At 41.8% G+C, this 20,981-nt stretch overlaps 1 protein-coding gene across 1 annotated transcript in view; it reads left to right on the forward strand.

The window, feature by feature from the left end:
• The window catches only part of DOCK2 (dedicator of cytokinesis 2), a 409,918-nt gene that overhangs the window by 332,718 nt on the left and 56,219 nt on the right, over positions 1-20,981 (forward strand). Inside the window, 2 exon segments of the mRNA XM_084838639.1 lie at positions 9,115-9,200; positions 16,882-17,038. Of these exon segments, the coding sequence (XP_084694765.1) occupies positions 9,115-9,200; positions 16,882-17,038 (243 nt within the window).

Genomic DNA, 20,981 nt, shown 5'->3' on the forward strand with positions numbered 1-20,981 from the left:
CACCGAGATCCGTGGCGGAATTCTCTGACATCCCTAAAATAGCCCAGCGAAGCCAGACAGGAGGAGAACTGGCAGCCACCCTTGGGATATCTGGAGAGCTCCTAACTCCTGTGAAAACAAATGTACAGGGAGTCGGGAGAGGAACAATGCAGTTATAGCTGTTATTCGTAGGCTCTCTCTTTTGCCTCCCCATTCACCTATAGAGAAATAGCTCAGGGCTTGGGGAAATGAGCAGAATTGCTCACAAATGGCACACAGATTGTTGCCAACAGTTGGTGACACAGGCTGGACTGAGTCTATAGGAACCAGATATGCTTTGGACTTTATTACTACCTTGGATGAAACTCTGGCACTCACCAGAACTGGTACCCTCTGGCACTGGATGAGAGCGTAGGTGAGTGTTTTCCCTTGGCTGTGTCTCCAGCTGCCACTCCAGCAAAGGAATAACAGGCCAAAAGGATCAAAATGAAATGTACATGTCTAGGTATTTACAGATGTCATGGGAACAGCTGACATGCTGTGCTTCAGAGTCAGGGAAGAAGAGGAAAGGGAGAAAGCAGACTGGAGGGAGAATATGAATAAGGTAGGGGGACACAACCCAGGTGGACTACATAGCAAGCTGTGGCTGTGAAATGTGTATTGCCAAAGGGAGTGGATGGCAGCTGATAGTTCTAGGTTAGAATTAATATATATGTGAAAGAAAGATAAGGGATATCTATAGTCATTTAAAACCCTAGTGTTTTAATCTGGATGGACTGAGGAGGGTTTGCCCATTTTGATGCCCACTTGCTTTCCTCACTTGACTCTACTTGCAGCTTCTCCTGGTTTATTCTGAACTTTCACCTAGAAGTGGAGGTTTGACCTGTACTTCTGGCAAAGATTTGTGTTTGGAAGTAAGACATTGGATGTACCATAGACTCTTGTAGTAACATAAGCTTGTAGTATCAAAGAGAAGCTACAAAACAGCAACCCAGAACGTTATGGTCAGTATTTTGAGGGGTGAGAGAGGTTACCTAATGAGTAACTGGACCTAATGGGTGAAAACCGACATTTTAAGCATGGTGGAATACACATTAAGTAGCTTGAATGCACATTCTCTGCCCTGATAACAAATGGTTCAGAATGCAGCAAATATATGTTCAAACCACTTCTACCATACTTAGAATCGTACATCCTTCTTCACCCAGTGGAAAGATGGGCATAGGGAAAATGACAGATATGCGGTGGAAGAGATGCATAGTATGTGGCAGGCATTGGACCAGCAGATTTGGAAAAGGTTGTTCTAATGTCTGTGATGGTGTTTGGGAAGTAAAAGAGAAGAAATTCAGTGCTCTTTATTCACTTACTCAGTATATTGCACAGTAACATTATTGTGTGAGAAGTGCCTGAAGTGAATTTTAGTTTTAGGGAACATGCAGGCAGCATCATTTCGAAGGCTCAGTAATCAAATCCAACTAGCCTCACAAAGAAAGAAAGGTCAAGAGAAAGGTGGTGTTTTGTAGTATAGACATAGTTGATGGAAGGGGTGATGTCTTGAATGATAAAGTAGGTGTGGCTGTTCCTAGCACAAGAAACAATGGTAGCTGATGGAGGAGCTTAGGCATGCCCAAATAGAAGAGAGAGAGAATTAGTGGAAGTGAAAGAAAGATATAGCCAAGTCAGTTCAGTGCGTGTGTTGCAGGGATTGTATATGTTTAGGGCCTGGATGCAGGAAGATGAAGTAGAAAGTGGGAGGAAGCCAGTGCAGCAGTAACTGGGGACAAAGTACTCTATATACTATAAAGCCGAGAATTGAAAAACACAATGGTGATATACGTGCTGGGCAAGATGTTAGTTAATGGTAGATAATAGTTATGGTAGATAATAGTTATTCTCACAATCAAATAAAATATGGCAAGACATGCACGGATATTGTGGGTAATGACATCTTTTGCATGACCTTAGTTTGCAGCACTATTGGTGTTGGTGTCAGAACCGGTATTGACACCTGAAGTAGCAGAAAATGCAATACATCTCATGCGAGGCCAGCATAATGAAAACAGTGAGGCTGGTGAGTTTAGTTGTGTGGCTTGCAACTCCAATCACCACCACCGCTACTATCCTGAGTGGGCAACCCACCCACAGGTAAGCAAGGAGACCCATTGGGTGTTAGCTCCCCTTGAAGAGGAATCTGCCTCCTGCCACAAATCTGGATCCAGGTCTTTATATATCACTGCTTCCAAGAGGAATACATTATATCATGATACTGTATTCTGTTGTTGTTGTTCAGTCGTTCAGTCGTGTCCGACTCTTCGTAATCCCATGGACCATAGCACGCCAGGCCTTCCTGTCCTGCACTCTCTCCCGGAGTGTGCTCAAGTTCATATTCATTGCATTGGTGATGCTATCTAGCCATCTCATCCTCTGCCGTCCCCTTCTCCTTTTGCCTTCAGTCTTTCCCAGCATCAGGGTCTTTTCCAGAGAGTTTTCTCTTCGCATTAGGTGGCCAAAATATTTGAGCTTCAGCTTCAATATCTGTCCTTCAATGAGCACTCAGGGTTGGTTTCCTTTAGGACTGACTGATTTGACCTCCTTGCAGTCCAGGGGACTCGTAAGAGTCTTCTCCAGCACCACAGTTTGAAAGCATCAATTCTTCGGCACTCAGCCTTCCTTATAGTCCACCTCTCACAGCCATACATTACTACTGGGAAAACCATAGCTTTGATTAGATGGACCTTTGTTGGCAAGGTGATGTCTCTGCTTCTTACTATGCTGTCTAGGTTGGCCATAGCTTTCCTCCCAAGGAGCAAGCATCTTTTAATTTCATGGCTACAGTCACTGTCTGCGGTGATCTTTGAGCCCAAGAAAATAAAATCTGTCACTGCTTCCATTTCTTCCCCTTCTTTATGCCAGGAAGTGATGGGGCCAGATGCCATGATCTTAGTTTTTTTAATGTTGAGTTTCAAACCAGCTTTTGCACTCTCCTCTTTCACCTTCAACAAGAGGCTCTTGAGATCCTCTTCACTTTCTCCCATTAGGGTGGTATCATCTGCATATCTGAGGTTGTTGATAATTCTCCCGGCAATCTTAATTCCGACCTGTGATTCATCCAACCCGGCGTTTCTCATGATGTTACTCTGCATATAAATTAAATAAGCAGGGCAACAATATGCAGCCTTGTCGTACTCCTTTCCCAATTTTGAACCAATCGGTTGTTCCATGTCTGGTTCTTACTGTTGCTTCTTGACCCTCGTACAGGTTTCTCAGGAGACAGGTAAGGTGATCTGGTACTCCCATCTCTTTCAGAATTTGCCAGAGTTTGTTGTGATCCACACAATCAAAGGCTTTAGCGTAGTCAATGAAGCAGAAATAGACATTTTTCTGGAATTCTCTTGCTTTCTCCATGATCCAGCAAATGTTGGCGATTTGATCTCTAGTTCCTCTGCCTCTTCGAAACCCAGCTTGTACTTCCGGTAGTTCTTGGTTCGCATACTGCTGAAGCCTAGCTTGTAGGATTTTGAGCATAACCTTGCTGGCATGTGAAATGAGCGTAATTGTATGGTAGTTTGAACACTCTTTGGCGTTGCCCTTCTTTGAAATTGGAATGTAAACTGACCTTTTCAAGTCTTGTGGCCACTGTTGAGTGTTCCAAATGTGATGGCATTTGAGTGCAGCACTTTAACAGCATCATCTTTTAGGATTTTAAATAGCTCAGCTGGAATACTGTCATCTCCGCTAGCTTTGTTGTTACTAATGCTTCCTAAGGCCCACTTGACTTCATTCTCTAGGATGTCCAGCTCAAGTTCAGTGACCACACTATCATGGCTATCAGGGACATTCATATCTTTCCTGTATAGTTCTTCTGTGTATTCTTTCCACCTCTTCTTAATCTCATCTGCTTCTGTTAGGTCCCTGCCTTATTTGTCCTTTATCATGCCCGTCTTTGCACAAAATGTTCCCTTGAGATCTCCGATTTTCTTGAAGAGATCTCTAGTCTTTCCCATTCTGTTCTTTTCATCGATTTCTATGCATTGTTTATTTAAGAAGGCCTTCTTGTCTCTCCTTGCAATTCTCTGGCACTCTGCATTCAGTTGGATATACCTTCCCCTTTCTCCCTTGCTTTTCACTTCCCTTCTTTCCTCAGCTACTTGTAAAGCCTCATCAGACAGCCACTTTGCTTTCTTGCATTTCTTTTTCTTTGGGATGGATTGAATTGCTGCCTGCTGAACAATGTTACGGACCTCCGTCCATAGTTCCTCAGGCACTCTGTCTATCAGGTCTAATCCCTGAAATCTATTCCTCACCTCCACTGTATATTCATAAGGGATATGATTTAGGTCATACCTGAATGGTTTAGTGGTAAACCATTGTGGTAAACCATAATAGTGGTAAACCATTATTTAACATGGAAGTACTGATACCTATTTTAGGTTGTGAAGATGTATATTTTTTTGTTTCACTGTGTTCTACAAGGCTGCTATTCACAGTTCATTTGAAACTAAATGACTTAGTTTAATTCTGAAGACAAATACTACAGACTAAAATGATTCAGATGAAAATGAGTAAAGCAAATAGAGCATGTATATATCTTCAGACAGCAATTGCTGCCTAAATGGAGATTATTACATGAGGTATTGGGCAGTATGTTATTTAACATGGAAGTACTGATACCTATTTTAGGTTGTGAAGATGTATATTTTTTTGTTTCACTGTGGTTTGTATCTACAAAACTGAATTTTTCATTTTGATTGTGGTGTTGCTCTGTGAATTAGTTTATCCTTGATGGTTTGGGTAACTAGAAAATCAACTCTCGAAAAATCAACTTTTCGATTCCTGTAGAAACGTTTCTGATGTTATTTTCACATTTCAAATGCCTAGTTCTGTCTAACTAGCTTACAAGCACATGGGGTCTCCCCTTTTTCATATTTAGTAAGTGGAAAGACTCAGTTTCATGTATGTACTAGAGGCACAAAGCAATGGATGGCCTTTCATTAAATTAGGAATCATGGCCATCTCCAATGTTTATCCTGTATGGTTTTTAGATATTCTCCATTGAAGGAGGCTGTGCACCTTCCTAAGACAACTACATTTCACTGGCTCTTTGTTCTTGCAGTTCAGTAGCAACACTTAAATCTTAAATTAGGTACCTCTTGTCCTGCCTTCGGCTCAAGAGGTACTGAATAAATCTGAATAAATGGTTCCCCTTTGAAGTATTCTATTAAGGAGACAGCTTTCTGTACAATCACACTCCAGCCTTAACCTTTTTCCTTTGCTAAGCTTTTCCTTCCACCTTCACTTTGAGATTTCAAATCAGTTATGATCTGATGCTATTATTTGACCCCTTTTATTCTAGGTACACTAAAATATTCTGAGGCCTAATCCATGCTCCAAAGAGGGTTATTTTTATTCCATATGTGTTGGAAGTGATGTTTTTATTAGCACATGTTAACAGGTCATTTTTCTTTTTGTAGGATAGCGTCATATTGCAGACTCATGCATTGCTCATTAGCTATCAGCTCCTTTTCATAGACATTCGCTCATAGCCAGCAATCTTGCTAACCTATTACTGTTTAGAAATAGTACTGCCAATGTAGTACTGGTGTTATTCTTGCCTAGGTCTGCTCATTCACCTTTTTAATTCTCCTTTTATGATTTTACATGCATTCTTAAAGTTCAATCCATTCTGCTGAATTTTTTAATGTGAATGGACTTCCATTTGTGTAATGGGACTTCCCCTTCTCTTCTCCCTCTTTTACTCCCTGAGCTACCCCCAAATCTGCTCCAGAGGGACTCCCAATCTCCAGAGCATATTTGGGGCTGCATGGGGGAAGTGGAATCAAATCGACTAGCAGTGTCCATTCCATTGTTGGACAGGTACCCTTGGATACATCCCTATTTTGTGCATCTACGAGTCAGTGCACTGAATATGCTGGATTCCCTTAAGTTATCTTTTAAAGTGTTGAGCAAGTCTGGGCCACGATGGACATCAAGTAGAGGAAAGACTGCTTTTTGAGTTTCCTTCTAGTTTGACCTAAATACTTTAAGGCACAATCCTATACATGTTTAAGACAGAAAAAGTCCTTCAACTCCCAGCATGCCTCAGCCAGGATTGTGCCCTTAGGTATGTAGGTCAAACTAGAAGGAAACTCAAAAAGCAGTCTTTGTGGTGAAAGCAGGGGAGGCTTCTCAAACATGAAGCTGCCACATGGTTTTTCCATGCAGTCTGTATTATCATTTGAATATTATGAGAAGCAGAGAGTAAAATGATATCTTCTCAACCTGTGATGCTGAAACTTTGAACTTTCAGGCTTCACTGAAATTTGATTTGGGCAAAAATGCCTGCAGCAAAATGATTTCACAACCAGCTTCTTTGGGTTCACTGGCACATCAAATGGCACTGACAGAAAGGGCAAATCTATGGAAGAAAACCATCCATTCCATTTCTCTTCAGATAGGCTTCTTCAGTGCATGTGTATAAGATCAGTGACCTCTAGACATAAAGTCCCAAGTCTTTAAAACCCAAACTATAAAAGCAGTGGCTTGTCACCCAAGTGAGATTTGTTCAGAGATGACCTCACAAGGCTTATTTGGCCATTACTATTTAGAGCTTCAGCAATTCAGAGAAAAACCGTTTTCTCTACACATCATTCAGTCTTATTGCCTCCAAAATATCTTTGTTTTCAGCATGATTTAGAATTAGCTATGTTCTCTGCATTTCTCATCCACATAAAACCATGGGGTTATAATACCAAACACTGGCTTCAAAGAAGTACTTTAAGAGGGAGACTGGTCAGCAAAGACAAATAATAATATTTTCATTCTGTAATGTTGCCTTAATTTCCATGTTCACCAAGCTGTTAGCAGTCAATGCTCTTAAATATTTAAAGGGTTCTTTTCTTTTTTGTTATTGTTTTCTAGTCTGAAAACATAGCAGCTGCCATTATGCATTCAGCTTTATTTATATTGAACTTAAATTCTCCGTTCCTTATTTCTGTGAATTTTCCACTTATCCATATATTTTGTGTGTCTTGTGATACATAAACTCTTGGTATGTGATAGTTAGCACAGGCCATTTTAGTTTCATTCCATTTTAACAACTTGCCAATGAGCGTGCCCCTCCATTTTCCTCTCGGTTATAATGAAGTGGACCAACCATACTGTATGTTTTATAATCCAGAACTTAAATCCAGTGGGGTAGATATTATATCTTTAAGTACAGTCTAAACGTTAATTATTAAACATATGTTCTGCATTTCCACCAAAAATGGTGCTTCAAGAATTCCAGAGCAATTCACACAACCACTTTGGGATGAGTATGGTAAAACTGTCAGCTTTTGTGAATTAGTTGTCACAAGCATAAAGGGCCTGGAGTGTTTATTGAACAGTGTGTTTTGAACTGTGTTTATGGAGCTACACATACAATTCGCTGTGTGCATATTCAGTGCATGCAGAACTCTGCACTCCACAGATTGAAAAGGACTCTAAAGTATTCAAGCAAGCTGGCCTTTAGTTTAAGATCTTCATATAAGAGGCTCCAAATTATTTCACTACAATGTGCAGATGATCTCATGATACACACTATCATGTGCTTTTTAAAAAGTCTAAACTAATTAATGAATAGATATTAATATTTGATAGTACTCACATAAAAGATATTTTGATGAGTTATGTGATCATCTTTGATACAGTATGTGTATTTTAAAGAACTGAAAATATTTTATATTTATTTTTTATGATTAGAATGTATGTAATTTAAGATACTTAAAGTGCAATCCTATGCATGTTTAGACAGAAAAATAAAATCCTACAACTCTCAACATTCTGGGAGTTGTAGGACTTTTTTCTGTCTGAATATGCATAGGATTACGCCCTTAAGGTATTTGATGTATGTATGGTATTTATTGCTCACGCTATTGATATTTATGATTATTGATGGTGCTTCAGGTATTAACAATGTTACAGGGACTAATCTGTATTAACATTAAAGTGTCTGTATTAATGAACAGGTACTGATCAATTAACAACACTTTAAAAAAATGTCTAAACTGAATATACGTATCTGAATAGCAGTCAGTGTGCTCGTCAAACATTTGATCAATCAGCAGTATATAATTCAGAAGGGAACCCATTGATTTGTTGCTCTCATGGGGGCGTGTTGTTAGGTATGGACCTACAGGTCAGTTGCCCCAGGTCTTTTTCTTAGTGACCTGAATCTTCTAGATGCATGATTTGTGTGGCTGAGGGTTTGTTTATTTTCTGTGATTATCCACTGGTCAGGGCTGGAAGAGGAGGAGCGAGTGAGCAGGTGCCTCTCACTCTCTTGACAGATGCACAGGTCAAAGCAAGGGAAAGAAGATTGCATTTGGGAAGATCCTGACTTAATTAAGTGACAAATAAATGGAAGGGTTGGCACAATCCGGAAGGGAAGTCAACGGGGAAGGCAGTAATACATTGAAGGGGTGGATTTGTGGCACAGTTGTCGTCTGTGGTGTGTTGATCTGTGATTGCTGGATATTATGTGTGGATGGTATTGACTGGTGGCAGGGGACTTGTAAGTACATACATGCAATAGCTAGATGGAGTGTGGCGGGAGAAGTGTAAGAGTGTGTGTGTGTGTGTGTGAGAGAGAGAGAGAGAGAGAGAGAGAGAATGAGAGAGAGATAAGTTATCTTGAAGGTTGGACAAGACTTGTTTTAGTTTTAATATGTATATAAGCAGCTGTCCTTGGGAACAGATTACAGGTGGAGTTGAGGGCCCAAACCACATACAGTGTATTGGGTCCAGAAAATCCTGCTGGCGCCCCATAGTTCAGAGTAAGCCCGATAGCAAGAGCCAGAGTTCACTTGTTTTTCTCTGAAAGCCAACCTAAATTTGCATTTGTATACATAAATTACCATATGCAAACTTGTGCCCTGTGGGCCTGTGCCCTGAGTAATTACCTAGCTGCCACAACTCAGCCCCTTATAGATGTTCTAACTGGGTAGAACAAATGCGTGTGGGAGAGGGAATGGCAGTCCCAGTTGAGAGGTGGCATATGGGGAGCACCTATAAAGCCATGGATGGTGTAAGAATGAGCCCCATACCAAAAAGTATGTGTACACTACTTAATGATTTTTCCTTCCCTTCCCTGAACAGTTTGAAAATGAAATCATTTTAAAATTGGACCATGAAGTAGAAGGAGGTCGTGGAGACGAGCAGTACCTGCATTTGTTTGAGTCAATGTAAGTTTAACCATGGGACATAGACTTAATCATAATTGTTAAGGTTGCTACATTTTAAAGTTGAATGTTTGTTTTAAAAGTATGAACCATAAAACCAATTTTTAAAATTATAATTCAATCCTACTCCTGCATGAGGTTCTCAGTGGTCTCCTACAGCACCTGTCATTCTTAGAAAATGCTCTGAGACATTTCCTTAGGCTGAACATGGACCAGTTTTTAAGGTGTCTTTAGAAACAGAGGCTTATAACTAGGGATGTACGAAAGTCACTTACCTTTTCGAAGGGTGACATTCACGGTGGGGGGGAGGCGCTCTGTCCCTCCCCCCGAAATTCTCTCCAGCTGGCTCCGCTCCGCGGAGATTCTGCGGAGCCGCCAGCCGGGGCTGCCCACAGCCGAACATCCGGCCGCTGGGCAGCCTGCAGGGACACAAATGGCGGCTGCCGTAGCCACCGCCATTTGCGTCCCTGTATTTTGCCGTGATAGGCTATGTAAATATTTACGTAGCTTATCACGACAAAAAAAAACAGCGAACGCAAATGGCGGCGGCTACAGCAGCTGCCATTTGTGTTCCCTTTTTTTTTGCCATGATAGGTTACGTAAATATTTTATAATATTATATTATTATAATATAATAACCCATGATAGGTTACGTAAATACGGTGAAAAAAAAAAGGGGAACGCAAATGGCGGCCACTACGCCATTTGCACCCCTCTGTTGCCGTAATAGCCTATGTAAATATTTACGTAGGCTATCATGGCGAAAAAAAAGGGAACACAAATGGCGACCGCCGTAGCCACCGCCATTTGCGTTCTCTTTTTTTTGCCGTGATAGGCTACGTAAATACTTACGCAGCCTATCACGGCTTCCGCAGGGATGCAAATGGCGTCCCTGCATTAGCCGTGATAGGCTACGTAAGTATTTATGTAGCCTATCACGGCTATAGTGATCAAATGAATGGTGGCTGCGGCTGCGGCCACCATTTGCAAGTCAGAGTGAACAGCAGCAGGTAGGTGTCCCGTTTCGCGCGCCTTTCGTGGGGTGGGAGGGCGGGGGGTGTCATTCCACCACGGATTTCGGGGGGCTGAATGCATGGGCATTTGGCCTCACCAAGATCCATGGCGGAATTCTCTGACATCCCTGCTTATAGCTCTCTCCTGGCTGCTGTTTCGGCTTTTGCAGTGGAGCATTTATCCATAATCAAATGGTAGCAAGTGATGATATCCCCTTCTTGGTCACTGATTAAGGAGTGCTCTGTGCTGTGCCATCCAAAGGTATATAAAGTAATGAGGGTGGCAGGGGGAGGGCAGGGAATGAAAAATGCTGTAACTGTAAAATATTCCTCTTCCAATTGAGGGTTTTCCAAACAGCTTCCCCGGTGATGAGAGCCCAGAAGCAGAACAGAAGTACATCACCAAATTGGAACCTATTAACATGAGGGATTGGACCTAAGTCCCTGGTCTTGTGTGATAAGTGCTGTTACTGCTGGAATGTTCAGACTGGTAGCAACCACAACAGGGATTAGCACAGTTGCCATTTGCCTTGCAGGTGGCTGACAAACAGCACGATAACATGCCAATGTGCCGATTGTCCGCAAAAATGTTGCAGTGGCAGGAGAGAGCTGATTTGGCAAGTGCCCAAAGTGGATCATCAATTTGTTCTTGCAGAGGAACTTTGCATCCAGAAGCTGATCCGCTTTGCATATGTTTAAATGGTGACACACATAGGGGAACATCAGCGAACATTTTTTTACATTTTTGAGGCATTGACATAAGACCATAAGAAGAGCCCTGCTGGATCAGACCAAAGGCCTATCTAGACCAGTATACTGTTTCTCACAATAGCCAACCAGTTGCCTATGGGAAGCCCACAAGAAGACATGAAAACAATAGCCTTCTCCTGCTGTTGTCCCTAGCATTGGTATTCAGAGGAATGCTGCTTCAGATCCTGGAGGTGATATATAGCCATCATGACTAGTGGCCACTGATAGCCATTAGAATCCATCTAATCCCCTTTTAAAGCTGACTAAGTTGACATCACTACATCATGCAAAAGCAAATTCCTAGTTCAACTATGCACTGTGTGAAGACATACTTCTTTGTTACCCTGAATCTTGCACTGTTCAGCTTCTTTGGATGACCCTGGTGTCTACGTTATCCATCAGCAGTTGAATTGGTTTATTTATTTATTTACATTTCTGTACTGCCCTATAGCCCAAGGTCTCTGAGCAGTTTACAAAGATTAAAAACCATTTACGATATAGTATACAAAATTTAAAAATCCATTTACATAAAAACACAAGAAACAGGCAATACACACAGAAACAACCTATATCTAAAAACAACTTTAAGCAATCTGCTGAATCCAGGACCTGATTGAACTCGTCATATGCTTCCAAATGCCTGAGAAAAGAGAAAAATCTTAACCTGGTGCCACAAAGATAACAGTGTTGGTGCCAGCGGCCCAAATTGGGGGGATCATTCCACAGCCGGGGGGCCACCACCAAGAAGGCTCTCTCCCTTGTTGCCACCTTCCAAGCCTCCCTGGGAGGAGGCACCCAGAGGAGGGCCTTAGATATTGAATATGGAGTATGGGTAGGTTCATGTCAGGAGAAGCACTCCATCAGGTATTGTGGTTCCAAGCTGTTAAGACTTTAAAACTAGCATCTTGAGTCAAGCTTGAAAGCATACAGACAGCCAGTGCAAGTGGGCCAGAGTTGGTCTTATATGTTCGGACCTTCTGTTATTAATTTGGTCGTCGCATTTTGCATGAGCTGCAGCTTCTGAACCGTCTTCAGAGTGGCTGAGGATTGTTGTTGTGGCTTACTTCAAATTCTATTCCAAAAAAACTGGGACTTTTTTTCAGAATACATTATGCACTTCTATTGCTTTCCATTTTACAAAAAGATGATTAATTTTCATTATTTATACTGGATTGGATCCAGACTGGCCATTCCATGAATGGAAGGTCTCCTTCCGTTCACAGAAGGCACTGTAATCCAGTAGAAGCTAACTGCTGGAAGAGGGATCCCCCATTTCCCCTGCAGCCCCCAGCATCATCTCTCATGTTGCTCTGGAGGATCCCTCAGCCCTCTAGATGAGCTCTTCAGGAGGCACAGGGGCTGCACAGGAAGGAGGAATCATGAAGGTCTCCTCCAAGCCCCCCTCCTCCCATGTGAATAGAACTTTGCTAATCTGGATCCAGTGCTCTAAACTTGATGCTTAAAGGTTGCCCTATGCACGGCTTTGGCAAAGAGCAGCATAGGAACCAAATTAAAACTATTTGTGCATGGAGGTCCCATGAGAAGTGTTGGTGACCATGCTGAAATGTACAGAAATGTGTAGAGCCATTTGTATGCACTGATTGTAGATTTATTAGAAACTACATCCAACTTTCAGGTAAACGAAGGTGTTTGAGGAAAAAACGAATACAAGCAGAGTATTACAGAAATTGGAAGACAAAGAACTCTGCCTTCTGAGAGGCAGAAATTTGGGGCAAGAGGTTAAAAGTGTCTCTTGAAATATATCAGCTTGGAGCATTTAAAAGGATGATGATTTGCACTTTCAAAATTATAGAGATTCTTAGAAATTTTAGAAAATGCCACAGAAAGCACTGCAGTATTTTATCCTGATGCTTCACAGTGCAGTTCAATTCAATTGTTCCGAGATGGCGGAATCTAATGAAATTCACCATGTTATAGATTCCCATCTATATACATATATTTTCTGCCAGATTGGGAATAGCCAGAGCGAATAATTGGGGGCATGACCCCTATTTTGCTCTGAAGTATTCCAGAAACACTGTGCCACCTGAAGGGAGGGTTTCACTTGGTGTGGATAATTAGTTGGTTGCTTGTTTGTAAAGGAAATGAGGTGCAACATATATTTTGTTAATTTGCTTAGGCCTGCTAGTTTGTGCTATATCCTACTCCATCCCAGAGAGCAGAAATGTAACATGCTAGACAGGAATCAAGCTATACTCTCCTGAAAGAACCATGTCAAGCTGTCAGGTGCATATGCAGCACAATTCACTGTGTGACTGCACAACTCTAAGAACTTGGGGGATTGCTTGTTTGAAAGTGCTCCCATGTCAAAATCTCCCACCTACAAAACCTGGGTAAAACCAATGTAAGGAGAATATTGTGTCTTCACGGTCACAGGTTATCCAGCTGGGATGCCAGCAAAGATGGAGGCAGCAGAAAGATCATTTAAAAACGGTGTCAATTAAAAACAATAGGTAGCCGTGTAAAATAATATTACAAATGTCGAAACCAGTAAGCCAATCTTAGGAAAAAGCGATGTGGCACAGCTTTGGGATTGTGTCACTTCAGAATGTGGGAAGAGGATTACACAAGAACATAGGATGCTCCCTTTTACCAAGTCAGACTATCGGTCCATCTAGCTTAGTATTGTCTACACCAGGCATGAGAACCTCCAGCCCACCTGGTTGTCAGTTTCTTCCCAAGGCCTGCCCCCTCCCCCGCTTGCCAGGCAATAGTTCTTAACTCCAATCAGCAGCTGCAAAGCGCTCCCTTTCTCAGCACTGAGCAGGGAAAATGCCCCCCTCCACCAGCTGATCTACATGGATCAGCTGAGGAGGGGGGCTGGGAAGGGTGTGTGTGTCTGTGTGAGAGTGGGTGGTCACAGCCACTACTGTCATGCGGTTCCTGGGAGATTTTCGGGATGGCATTCTAGCACTCAGGCCTAAAAAAAGGTAATCCACCCTTGGTCTACATTGACTGGCAGCAACAGCTCTCCAGGGTTTTGGGCAGGGGTCTTTCTTAGCCTTAGCCGGAGATGCCAGGGACCGAACCTAGGGCCCTCTGCATGCAGAGCAAGTGCTCCACCATTGAGCTATGCCCCTTGCCCATTTGAATGTTCCTCCGTGTTACAAGCTTCCTGCACACAGGTAATTAGCACTTTAGACAAAAGACCTTGATGCACTAGCTTTCAGAGGGCACAGAGAAGCTGTTTGTAGCTTTCTGGAACTTTTCTCAAGGAGAAGGCTCAATATGCCTAGGAGGAAGAAATCAAAGCATATGGAGCAAAAATGGGTAATTATTAATGGCATTTGGCTTGCAAATAAATTTAGCAAAATGTTTTTGCAAAGGAAAAATGTAAGGCTATCCTCAATAAGTAACCTTCCTAAACATAATGGGTTGTTGGATACAAAAATAGCTATGCTTAGAGTAGACCCACTGAAATAAATGAGACTTAATTTAGTCATGACTAACTTAACTCCCATTGATTTCAATGGGTGTACTCTAAGGATGGCTAAGCTTGGATCCAACCCAGTGTAAGGCCCAGAGAATGCCCTGATAGCATGTGGAAGAGTTCTCTTGCTGAAGCCTAGCAGTCTAATCCTGAGTAGTGCCTGGATGAGAAACCACATAGGAACCATTTATAAACCGTATAGAGCTCTTAGGAAGAGCAGGGTGCAAGTGAATAAAGAAAGAATCATAAATACATTTTAGGTTCCAGTATGGGAGTCACTTATCATATTCCTCATGGAACATGAGCCAAATGGTTAGGGTGAAGGTTAACTTCTCCTACAGAAGTAGAATTAAGTCCCTGTTAAAACATAAAGTAATATCTAATGAAAACATAAAAGATTGCATTTGCCCCTGAAGAATGCCAATAAATTACAAAATATATTTGCATATGTAAAAGATACCAACATATTACAAAATAGCTTTGCATTTAAATGAAGACTGCTAATGAAGCCTAGGGAAATCAAGAATTGTACATAAATACAACAAAGCAAGAATTCACGACAGGCAGGGTAATTGCGTTTTAAGATTGTGGAATGTAACCGAGCATTTGCTAACTTCTTGTCATTATTTTCCACTGCAATATCCCTCATAATTTCAATAATTTATCAGACTTAAAACCCTTAATGGAATTGGTTACTTACTGCTGTAATCACTTAAAAGCTAAATCAGAGTGTAAGAAGGCACAATGCTTTAGAGGATGTGACTATAATGGTGCAAAAAGAAAGTTCATGGTGCAGAAAATTCAGGGAGCAAAAAGCAAGCTCGCTTTATCAGTGGACAAGAATCCCATCTTATATTAAACCAAACCAAAAGCATTAAGGAAGTACATTCAGACAGCACAATACTGTAATTTTATTTAGTAATTTATTAACATTTATATACTGTCTTATCTGCTACGAAGTCATCAAGGCGGTGTTATACTCAAAGTGTCAGGACTGAAAATGATCTTCCTGTATAAAAAAGGCTATTCTCTCCTTACAGTACATTTTCTGGCAGTTATGGTTGGGGCTGATTAGGCAGGAGAGACAGGGCTGGTTTAAATGAGAAGAGAAGACTGAGGGGAGATAGGATAGCGCTCTTCAAGTACTTGAAAGGTTGTCACAGAGAGGAAGGCCAGGATCTCTTCTTGATCATCCCAGAGTGCAGGACACGGAATAATGGGCTCAAGTTACAGGAAGCCAGATTCCAGCTGAACATCAGGAAAAACTTCCTGACTGTTAGAGCAATACGACCATGGAACCAATTACCTAGGTAGGTGGTGGGCTCTCCCACACTGGAGGCATTCAAGACGAGGCTGGACAGCCATCTGTCAGGGATGCTCTGACTTGGATTCCTGCATTGAGCAGGGGGTTGGACTCGATGGCCTTGTAGGCCCCTTCCAACCCTACTGTTCTATGATTCTATGATTCTATGAAACTAGCGCTGAGCCGAAAGTCCAGCCCCATTTTTGTGGGGCCACTCACCCACTTGCAAAAATGAGGAGGTATTTTTGGTCCCTTTTGTGGGGGCCAGGAGTTTCAGGAGAAATTTCTGAGAAATGTTTGTCTGGGGGCTGGATTTATTGGGACAAGGTGGCTGAGGGTCTTATTTTTTTTCTTTAATACTTTAAAAAAAAGCCTCATTGGCTGTTCCTTGCAGAAGAGGAGGCTCTCCACAACAGCCTCCTCAGTTCCTTTTCTTGAGCCAGAAAAGGAAGAAGAACTCACTACATTCTCAAAGCCCTCTATGGCATGCTTTAAAAATTAACACCGAACTGAGGGTGCCCCAGTTTGGATTAAGACCACAGCACATGGGAAGGATTCACCCTCCCTTTCTTGTGCACTGCTCTCACAAGCCACCTCGGAAATGCCACATGTGGAAGCTTCATTTAGGAAAAACTGTCCCATGGGCAGTGGTGAGACAGGCTTTCTATGTGTAGCTGCCATGTGTGGGAGAAAGTTTGGATTGGGGTCGGGGCTGAGGGAGAAAGGGTTAACCCTCCCTGTGCACTGTGGTCCTGATCCAAATCGGATTCTCCACGTGCGGCAGCTACACTTAGGAAGAACAGTCCTGTAGGAAAAACTGACCCATTGGTGTCAATGGGACAGTTTTTCCTAAGTGTAGCTGCCATGGGTGGAGAATCCTAAAAACTGACTTTCATATTACTTTTAATTTAGATTAGGAGCCAAAAGTTTGAGCTTTGGAAAATATGGGAGGCCTGTCAAAACTCAGTCTGGTAGCATCATGTGTGAGTGCATGTGTGTAAAATACTGCTGTTCGACAGAGGTGAAAATACTATTTTTCTATGGCTAGTTCCCTCGCTCCCAATCCTAGAGATAATCCATGCAGTTGAACAATTTTATTCATTGATTCCCTCTCTCCCCATCTCCCCTCCTCATTCTCATGCATTTCTGTTTTGTTTTTTCCCCCAGACTCATAGAGTGTTCCTCAAGTTACGCTAAGATTGCCAAGCCAGTTGAAATATTTGTAAGCCTAGTAAAAGGTCTTTTAGAAAAGCTGCTGGATTATCGTGCTGTGATGAACGATGAAAGCAAGGACAATCGTATGAGCTGTACTGTGAATTTATTGGTATGTGGTATGCTGGGGGCTTGCATGAAGCATTATTTCAGATACGATATCAGGAAATCATTACACAAGGATAGTGGAGAAATGTTTTGAAGTTGTGAGCAATTTACAAAGCATGCTAACACTGGATCTGTTTTAAAGATAGATAAAGGCAACAACTAAAGGAAGTTTTAATGGCGAGGAATGGAAACTACAATGCACCATATTATCATAGAACTGGAAGGGAAAAATAAACCATCTAGCCCATATTTTGTGATGTGAGGTAGAAACATCCATTGACAAACCCCCAAGAGATCACACCATGCATTCTTAAATAAACAGTGCCATAATTAAGGAAGCAGACATCCAATATGCTTAACATTAATCAAAAGATGTAATGTTTCTATTGCACTTTTTGAATGTTCAAACTTCTTCACATAACTTGTATCAGTTTACAACAGCCTTGAAAGGTGTAATAGTATGATTATCCTTATATTATTATTGTTATTTATTATTATTATTATTATTGTTGTTGTTGTTGTTGTTGTTGTTAAATTTATAACCTGCCTATATACAAAATACTCTAGGTGGCATACAGAGTTAAAAACAAAATTACACATACAAAAAAACAAAACAAAACAATACAGCCTAGAAACAGTGTATAACAATCAGCAAAGAGAAATAAGGATTCTAAAAGAATATTGAAGATGGGGGCTGAAGCTATGAGGTTAGGAGTATGCCTGGTAGTAAGTACATGGCTGATGTAAAAATTGAAACAGGTACTTCCTAACTCACAGGTTACATTCTGAGCCCTACACTACACCATTTGTCCATGGTTCATATATCACAGAACAGAGCATATAGTTCCAGGTGACTTAAGCAAGCACATCAAGCCATATCCTACAAGGAAAGCCAACAGTTGCCCCAGCTGCACTTGCCATTTGGACTTGTCCACCATGTTTTCCGTTGCCAAAGTGTATTTTATGATTTGTGTCACATGACACATGACATGATTTGTGACAGGAAATAATCCTACTAGTCACCTATGAAGATCTGTTTATATCAGGACGAACATAACCTTGGACTGCATCCAACCCTGGCCACCTATCACCAAAATAGAAATGGCTGGTGGAACAGTTTCCCCCTTCCCACTTGTTTATTCGGTCAGTCACTTCCGACTCTTTGTGACTTCATGGACCAGCCCATGCCAGAGCTTCCTGTCGGCCGTCGCCACCCCCAGCTCCCCCAAGGTCAAGTCCGTCACCTCCAGAATATCATCCATCCATCTTGCCCTTGGTCAGCCCCTCTTCCTTTTGCCTTCCACTTTCCCTAACATCAGCATCTTCTCCAGGGTATCGTGTCTTCTCATGATGTGGCCAAAGTACTTCAGTTTTGCCTTTAATATCATTCCCTCAAGTGAGCAGTCTGGCTTTATTTCCTGGAGTATGGACTGGTTTGATCTTCTTGCAGTCCAAGGCACTCTCAGAATTTTCCTCCAGCACCACAGTTCAAAAGCATCTATCTTCCTTCGCTCAGCCTTCCTTATGGTCCAGCTCTCGCAGCCATAGGTTACCACGGGGAATACCATTGCTTTAACTATGTGGACCTTTGTTGTCAGTGTGATGTCTCTGCTCTTCGCTATTCTATCAAGATTTGTCATTGCTGTCCACCCAAGAAGTAAACGTCTTCTGATTTCCTGGCTGCAGTCAGCATCTGCAGTAATCTTTGCACCTAGAAAGACAGTCTGTCACTGCCTCCACGTTTTCTCCCTCTATTTGCCAGTTATCAATCAAGCTGGTTGCCATAATCTTAGGTTTTTGGAAGTTTAACTGCAACCCAGCTTTTGCACTTTCTTCTTTCACCTTCGTCATGAGGTTCCTCAGCTCCTCCTCGCTTTCAGCCATCAAAGTGGTATCATCTGCATATCGGAGATTGTTAATGTTTCTTCCAGTGATTTTAACTCCAGCCTTGGAATCATCAAGCCCAGCACGTCGCATGATGTGTTCTGCGTACAGGTTGAATAGGTAGGGTGAGAGTATACAACCCTGCCATACTCCTTCCCCAATCTTAAACCAGTCTGTTGTACCGTGGTCTGTTCTTACCGTTGCTACTTGGTCGTTATACAGATTCCTCAGGATGCAGACAAGATGACTTGGTATCCCCATACCACCAAGAACTTGCCACAGTTTGTTATGATTCACACAGTCAAAGGCTTTAGAATAGTCAATAAAACAGAAATAGATGTTTTTCTGAAACTCCCTGGCTTTCTCCATTATCCAGCAGATATTGGCAATTTGGTCTGTAGTTCCCCTGCCTTTTCTAAACCCAGCTTGTACATCTGGCAATTCTCGTTCCATGAATTGCTGGAGTCTACCTTGCAAGATCTTGAGCATTACCTTACTGGCATGTGAAATAAGTGCCACTGTTCGATAGTTTGAACATTCTTTGGTGCTTCCCTGTTTTGGTATGGGGATATGGGTTGATTTTTTCCGATCTGTTGGCCATTCTTGTGTTTTCCAAATTTGCTGGCATATGGCATGCATCACCTTGACAGCATCATCTTGCAAGATTTTAAACAGTTCAGCTGGGATACCATCGTCTCCTGCTGCCTTGTTATTAGCAATGCTTCTTAAGGCCCATTCAACCTCACTCTTCAGGATGTCTGGCTCTAGCTCACTGACCACACCGTCAAATCTATCCCCGATATTATTATCATTCCTATACAGATCTTCCGTATATTCTTGCCCCCTTTTCTTGATCTCTTCTGCTTCTGTTAGGTCCTTGCCATCTTTGTTTTTGATCATACCCATTTTTGGCTGAAATTTACCTCCGATGTTTCTAATTTTCTGGAAGAGGTCTCTTGTCCTTCCTATTCTATTATCTTCTTCCGCTTCCATGCATTGCTTGTTTAAAAATAATTCCTATCTCTTTCGGCTAACCTCTGGAATTTTGCATTTAATTGGGCATATCTCCCCCGATCACTGTTGCCTTTTGCTTTCCTTCTTTCTTGGGCTGCTTCCAGTGTCTCAGCAGACAGCCATCTTGCCTTCTTCGTTTTCTTTTTCTTTGGGACATTTTTTGTTGCTGCCTCCTGAACAATGTTGCGAACTTCTGTCCATAGTTCTTCCAGGACCCTATCTACTAAATCTAGTCCCTTAAATCTATTCTTCACCTCCAGTGCATATTCATTAGGAATATTAGTGAGCTCATATCTAACTGCTCTGTGGGTCTTCCCTATTCTCTTTAGTCTGATTCTAAATTGTGCAATAAGAAATTCATGATCTGAACTACAATCTGAACTACAAAAGCCTCCAGGTCTTGTTTTTACCAACTGCATAGATGTCCGCCACCTTTGGCTACAAAGGATGTAGTCAAGTCTGATTTCGGTGTCAACCATCTGGTGAAGTCCATGTATAAAGTCGTCTCTTAGGTTGTTGGAAGAGAGTGTTTGTTATGCACAGTGAGTTGTCTTGGCAAAATTCTATCAGCCTATGCCCTGCTTCATTTTGTTCTCCCAGATCATGCTTGCCTGTAATTCCAGGTGTTGTTTGACTACCCACCTTAGCATTCCAGTCTCCTGTAATGAAAATAACATCTTTTTTTGGCGTACTATCCAGTAGGTGCTGCAGATCCTCATAGAACTGATCTACTTCTGCTTCTTCAGCATCTGTGGTTGGGACGTATATTTGGATCACTGTGATGTTAAATGGCTTACCCTGAATTCGAATTGAGATCATTCTGTCATTTTTTGGATTGTATCCAAGCACTGCTTTAGCCAGTTTATTATTAATTATGAAGGCTACTCCATTTCTTCTGTGGTCTTCTTGTCCACAGTAGTAGATCTAGTGGTTATTTGATGTGAAGTGGCCCATTCCAGTCCATTTCAGTTCACTGACATCCAAAATGTCTATATTTAATCTTGATATCTCCCCAGTAACCACATCCAATTTGCTCTGGCTCATAGATC

The sequence above is a fragment of the Heloderma suspectum genome, chromosome 2 (assembly GCF_057233095.1).
Source record: "Heloderma suspectum isolate Gila_16-S chromosome 2, 16-S_ref, whole genome shotgun sequence".
NCBI classification, from domain to species: domain Eukaryota; kingdom Metazoa; phylum Chordata; class Lepidosauria; order Squamata; family Helodermatidae; genus Heloderma; species Heloderma suspectum.